This window comes from Macaca thibetana, chromosome 13 (genome assembly GCF_024542745.1).
Source record: "Macaca thibetana thibetana isolate TM-01 chromosome 13, ASM2454274v1, whole genome shotgun sequence".
NCBI classification, from domain to species: domain Eukaryota; kingdom Metazoa; phylum Chordata; class Mammalia; order Primates; family Cercopithecidae; genus Macaca; species Macaca thibetana.
In genome coordinates this window covers 32,197,118-32,203,355 of record NC_065590.1, presented here as the reverse complement: position 1 = coordinate 32,203,355, position 6,238 = coordinate 32,197,118, and the positions used below count along the sequence as shown (strand labels likewise).

The following is a 6,238-nucleotide window of genomic DNA, read 5'->3' as shown; positions in this document are numbered from 1 at the left end:
GCCGAGGCAGGCAAATCACCTGAAGTCAGGAGTTTGAGACCAGCCTGGCCAACATGGCGAAACCCTGTCTCTACAAGAAATATAAAAATTAGCCGGGCATGGTGATGTGTGCCTGTAATTTCAGCTACTTGGGAGGCTGAGGCAGGAGAATTGCTTGAACCCAGGAGGCGGAGGTTGCAGTGAGCCGAGATTGTGCCATTGCACCCCAGCCTGGGCGATAGAGCAAGATTCCATCTAAACAAACAAACAAACAAACAATGAACAAACAAATGAAGAATCTTTGTTAGACATCTAAGTCTATATATTTATGGTATGTCTGTATCTGAAGAGGGAAGCCCAGTTATGAGGCTGTTCCAGTCAGGTGAGAGATATTGGGTGTGTGATCTAGGGTAGACAGAGAAATGGGAAAAGATTTGGGAAATAATATATAAAACTATGAACTCTATGTGTGTGTGTGTGTTGTTACACAACATGTGAACATTAGTCATCTCTAAGATTCTTCTATGAATCCATTCAATAAATGTTTATTGCATGTCTGCTGTGTGTCAGGAACCATTTTAGGCACTGCAAACATGAAAGAATGACATAGACACAGACCCTGCCCTCTTTTAGCTTATCATCTATTGAGGAGAGGAAGAACATAGCAAAAATAAACAGGAAATCAACCAGGGCCAAGTGATAGTGACTTGGGGAACTATTTGAGATAAACCGGTCTACCCTCTGATGAGGTAGAAGGTGGGGACTTGACTCTGGAGGTGGGAGCTAAGACTCAGGACCAGACTCTAGATTAGAGTTCTAGATTTAACACCTGGAAGTCACTGCCCCTTTCTATGGCAATGACTCAACAACCTGTTACCAACCTTTTTCTAGAAATTTCTGCATAATCTGCCCCTTAATTTGCATGTAACTAAAAGTAGGTAGAAACATGAGTGCAGAACTGCCTCTGAGCTGCTACTCTGGGAACATGGCTTATGGGGTAGCTCTGCTCTGCAAAGACCAGTGCCTCTGCTCCTGATGTACACTGCCACTTCAATATAAGTTGCTGTTTATTTTATTTATTTTTTATTTTTTTTTCTGAGACAGAGTCTCGCTCTGTCGCCCAGGCTGGAGTGCAGTGGCGCGATCTCGGCTCACTGCAAGCTCTGCCTCCCGGGTTCACGCCATTCACCTGCCTCAGCCTCCTGAGTAGCTGGGACTACAGGCGCCCGCCACCGCGCCTGGCTAATTTTTTGTATTTTTAGTAGAGACAGGGTTTCACCGTGGTCTCGATCTCCTGACCTTGTGATCGCCTGCCTCGGCCTCCCAAAGTGCTGGGATTACAGGCGTGAGCCACCGCGCCTGGCCATAAGTTGCTGTTTAATGTCACCCCCTTGCCCTTGAATTCTTTACTGGGTGAAGCCAAGAATCCTCCCAGGCTAAGTCCAAATTTTGGGGCCTGCCTGTCCTGCATCATGAGGAGGTATCTGAGTGGAACCTCAATGAGGAAGAAGAATGAGCTGGAGATCGGCCTGGAGAAGGATATTCCGGATAGAAGGAAAAGGAAGAGCAAAGACCTTTGGGTGAGAAAGAGTTTGCATTTTTGAGGAAAGCATGCTAGTGTGAATGCCAAGCAGTGTTCTGGGGGAAGATCTCAGGAGGTGTCTAAGGGCATGGAGAGAAGTGGTCAGATGCAGGGTCTGTGTTATAGGTGGAATCAACTGCTTGCTGATGGATTGACTGGCTGTGAGGATGAGTGGCAAGAAGGAATCGAAGATGAGTTAGGGTGGATGGTGATGCCATTTGCTGAGACAACTGGGGAAGATTTGGGAAGAAAAGTTAAGTTCAGCTTTGTACATGTTATGTGTGATATGCTAGTCACTTCAGTGGAGATGACGAATGGCAGCTGGAGAAATAAGCCTGCAACTCCAGGAGAGGTCCTCGCTGTAGATTTACTATCGTGAGTCATCACCATGTAGATGATATAACAGTCATGGGGCTAGGAAGTTAGTTTCTCCTCAGGGAGTCTGAAACTGTAACTAGTTCAGAGAAGAGGGTGGAGGGCAGCCCCGAATGCCCCAGCATTTACCAATAGAGCAAGCAGGGACTGAGGAGCCTGGGGAGTGAGGTTAGCTGGATACCAGCAGAGTGGAGCACTGGTGCTCTTACTAAGTGAGGAAGGTGTGTCCAGAAGGAGGATATGATTAACTGTCCTCAACATCCCTGAAAGGAGGAGTAAGACAAGGGCAGGGAAGAGAATGCAAGATTTGGCAACAGGTAGGTCATTATGATGACTATGACAAAAGCAGTTTGAGCTCAATTCTGTCTGGAGTATAGGAAAGGAGGGCTGAGGACGTGCATTTAGAAGGGTACATAGTTCTCAAGAAATTTTTCTGAGCACATCTGTAATCCCAACTATTTGGGATGCTGAAATGGGAGGACTGCTTGAGCCCAAGAGTTCAAGACCAGCCTGGGCAACATATCGAGGCCCTGCTTTAAAAAAAAAAAAAAAGAAGTTTTGTTGAGAGGCTAGATGGATCATGGATATGTTTTTTTCCCCCTGTTCATCCATGTCTTCTTATTTTTCAACAATGAGCATTGATTACTTATATAATAATAATTTTAAGTCTATACACATTGCAGACAGCACGCCACTGTTTGAGAGAAAAACTCCTCCTCAGTAGAACATGGCAGACCTTCATCTTCCTTCACTGAACCTTTTCCAACCTTAGGCTTGCCATTCTCCACCGGCGCTAATGTCATGTCTCTTGAAATCAGTATTGAAGTCAGTATTTCATTCTTGCCAGTTTCCACTGTGTGTTTAAATTTGGAGTCTGGTGTCTAGCATTAGCTGGGGCGGGGGCTTCCACTCCTCTCAGCATTGGTAAGCCCCCTCATCCACTTCATCCCATGTCCAAGATCATCCAGTTACAGACTTACCATCTACCCAGTTCATTCACAGCATCAGTCCCAGAGCTGTAGAGATGCTTTTTTTCCATCTCCTACTTCTCTGGCTTTTAGCAGCACGGGATAATGGAGCAAGCGAATAGGACCTTAAAGTAGAGGGACAGGGGTTCTCTTCCCCATCTGCTACTTATTAGCTATGTGACCTCGTTCAAGTCTCTTTTCTTTTTGAGACAGGGTCTCCCTCTGTCATCTAGGCTGGAGTACAGTGGTATGATCATAGCTCACTGCAGCCTCAAACTCCTGGGCTCAAGCGATCCTTCCACCTCAGCCTTCTGAGCAGCAGGGACTACAGGCACACGCCACCGTGTCCGGCAGATTTATTTATTTTTATTTGGGAAGATGGGGGTCTCACTATATCGCCCAGGCTGGTCATGAACTCCTGGTCTCAAGCAACCCTCCAACCTTGGACTCCCAACGTGCTGGGATTACAGGTGTGAGCCCTAGCCTGGCCTCAGTTTCCTTATCTGTAAAATGGGGTTAGTGAAACTCACATCTTATCAGTGGTGTGAAGGATGGGCCGACTCTTGTATTGCCTGCTGTAGTGCAATCAGCCGCTAAGGCGGCTCACTTTCCAGCCGTGCTACAATAGGTAAGAACTAGGATGCTTTAGACGTGTGACTGGGCAATGGGAGCCCCTCACATGATCCCGAGATGCCAGACAGTGTCTCTCCGCACAGGGTGTGCGCTGGTCCAGTGACCCGTTTTTCCAGTCGCCCCACACCTTGGGTCCGCGATCACGCTCCCCCCACCCATAGCCGAGCCTGACGCGGCGGTGGCTCATGCGCCTTTCCGTCCTAGCCTTTAGCCACGGACCACACGTCCCATCTCAGGCGCCCCGCCCCGCCCCCGCCCCCCGCCCCCGGCGCGCCTCCACAGGCAGCCGGCTCGGGTGTCTGAGCGGCCGCGCCCGCGAGCCGTGAGCGCTGATTGGCCGCGACGCTGCGGCGGGCGGCCCGCGGGCGCACACACCCTCCCCGCGCAGCCAATGGGCGTGCGCACGTCACTGACCCGGAGGCCCGCGGGCCGGCAGCCCCTCAATAAGCCACATTGTTGCATGAAACTCCGGCGCAGGAGTCCCGGGCCGCCGCTGGCAACATCGTGTCACCCAGCTAAGAAAATCCGAGGGCCGGAGCCACGCGCCTGTGAACCAGAGAGGTCCCACTGCCGGAGTGGAGCCGGGCTGCGATTCTTCTCAAGTTGAGCCTCAGTGATCCTGTGGCCGAAGTTAGCGCCTTGACGTGGGAAAACCGGACACGCCGCCAGGAGAGAACTGAGGCGCCTGGTAGCAGTTGTGACACCAAAATCCCGTCTCTGGAGACCCGCGCCCTCCGCCAGCCGGGCGCACCCTAGCCGTTAGCCCTCTTTGTGCGTCGTTCGGACTCCCAGCTCCCGGCCCGGCAGCCGAGCCCCAGCACAAAGCAGTCGGACCGCGCCACCCGCCTCCCCGCTCGCGCCCCCGTTTCGGTTTCCCAACTCTGCGCCGTCGGGCCGCGGCAGAATGATTGCCTCGCATCTGCTCGCCTACTTCTTCACGGAGCTCAACCATGACCAAGTGCAGAAGGTAAGTCAGCGCGGGCGGGGCGGCAGGCTGGGCTCCGGCAAAGTGGCGTGGCCTCCAGGAGTCTTTTCCTCGACCCTTCGGGGACCTGCTCCCTCCCTACTCGGGGTCCGGGACGCGGAAAAAGTTTGGGCAGCCGGGACACTCCTGGGCGCCAGGAGCCACGTCCGCTAGGCATGGCCGGCGAGTGCGCCCGGGCGGGGAGCCGGGGTCGCGCTCCGCCTGGCGCTCTCCCTCCCTGAGCTCCCGCACGCGCTCACGCTCTCTCCCTCAACCCCTTTTTCCCTGTTACTGGAGGGGCGGGTAACCCCGCAGGTACTCAGGGATTGCTGCGCCCACGTGGGAGGGAGCCCCCTTCTGCAGCGCGAGTTCCGGCGAGAGCACGTGGAGAGAATCGTGGCTGCTGGAGGCTGCTCCGCTGCCGCGTGGGGCCGCCGGTGGCAGTCTGCGCTCGCGGACCGCCTGTAGGAGACCAGCGGTTCCCTTCTCCTTCCCTGCGGCCCTGCGGGGGTGGGCTTGGGGAGAAGCTGATCCGGGAAGGAGTAGGAAAGGGGCAGAGGAACTCCGCCCGCCGCGCCCCCTCCCCGGAACTGTGGCGCCCGGAACTGAGGCTCGGCGAGGGGCGTCCCCCATCAACCCCCGCCCCCCCAAATCAACCTCGGGACCGCCCAGCCTCGTGTCCTCAGGGCCTGCCTCCGAGTCTCAGGGGAGGGCTTTGGTTGTTACTTTCTGGTTTGCCCCAGAAGTTACTCGGAGAGGGCCAACTCTACGCGTTCCTGGATTACTTGAGATTCTTGAGATTTGTGCCTTCCGAAAATGAGCTTTTTTTCCCCTTAGGCCTCGACCTGTCTGTGCCCACCTCGCTCTCTGCAGCTCCCTACGGCTGAACGCTCGTCCTGGCCGGTTCATTTACATAAGAAAGAGCCTCAGGCCAAGCAGAGAATCTCTCATTCCCCGCCTCAGGGTATGGGGGTGGGGATGGGGCCGGGCAGGGCCAGGGGCGCCCTCAGAATTGAGTTTCTGAAATGCCTGGGATTAGGGGATTGGCTCCTGGCCCGGGCCTGGGCTACGATTTGAGGTAGGGGACAAGTTGGGAAGGGATTAGCGGGAGGGAGGTTGTTTTAGAGCTGTGAGGCAACTGTGTGTTGCTCAGTTACATACTTGAAATTTCAATGTCTGACGGGAACATATTTTTGGGAAAATGTCTTGCCTTTATCGTTCTGTGCGACAACCTGCTCATATTCCCATTCTGGCGGTCCCGAGGGCATAGGAGGCATATTAATGTAGCGATGGCGCGTGAACCTCCGAGAAAAGCAGGAGTTACCCAGCCTCAAGTCTGGAGGAGCGAGCAGAGGCGGTTGGTTTACTTGGGTTTTACTGTTTGTAAATGGCTGTTATTCTCTAATTCCTGGGATGTGGCTCTGCACCTTGATTCAGTTTACTTAAAAACGTGCATTTGAGCTGGCAGGATCTTGGTAACTTCTCAACTTCCAAGAACTCTTGGGGAAGGCTATCATCTCTTGGCAAGTCCTAAAATACACAGTGAAGCATCCTTAATCCCAGGGAGTTCTTCTCCTTTGGGGATTACCCCAGGACATTTGAATCCTTGCATAAATGTACTCAAACCAGAGGAGGGCACTAGGACTGGAACCCCGTTGGAGTTATACCACTCTCAATCTTGGAATGGGGGTCATCTGTCTGCTCCCAGAGTGGAACGGGAATTAGCGAGGGTATCTG

General features: G+C 53.2%; 1 protein-coding gene across 1 annotated transcript in view; it reads left to right on the top strand.

Annotated features, from left to right (window-relative positions):
* The first annotated feature begins 3,940 nt into the window (after window positions 1–3,940).
* HK2 (hexokinase 2) overlaps window positions 3,941–6,238 on the top strand; it is a 57,371-nt gene continuing 55,073 nt past the window's right edge. Inside the window, exon 1 of the mRNA XM_050754300.1 lies at window positions 3,941–4,504. Within this exon, the coding sequence (XP_050610257.1) occupies window positions 4,442–4,504 (63 nt within the window). The 5' untranslated portion in view covers window positions 3,941–4,441. The remainder of the gene's footprint in view (window positions 4,505–6,238) is intronic.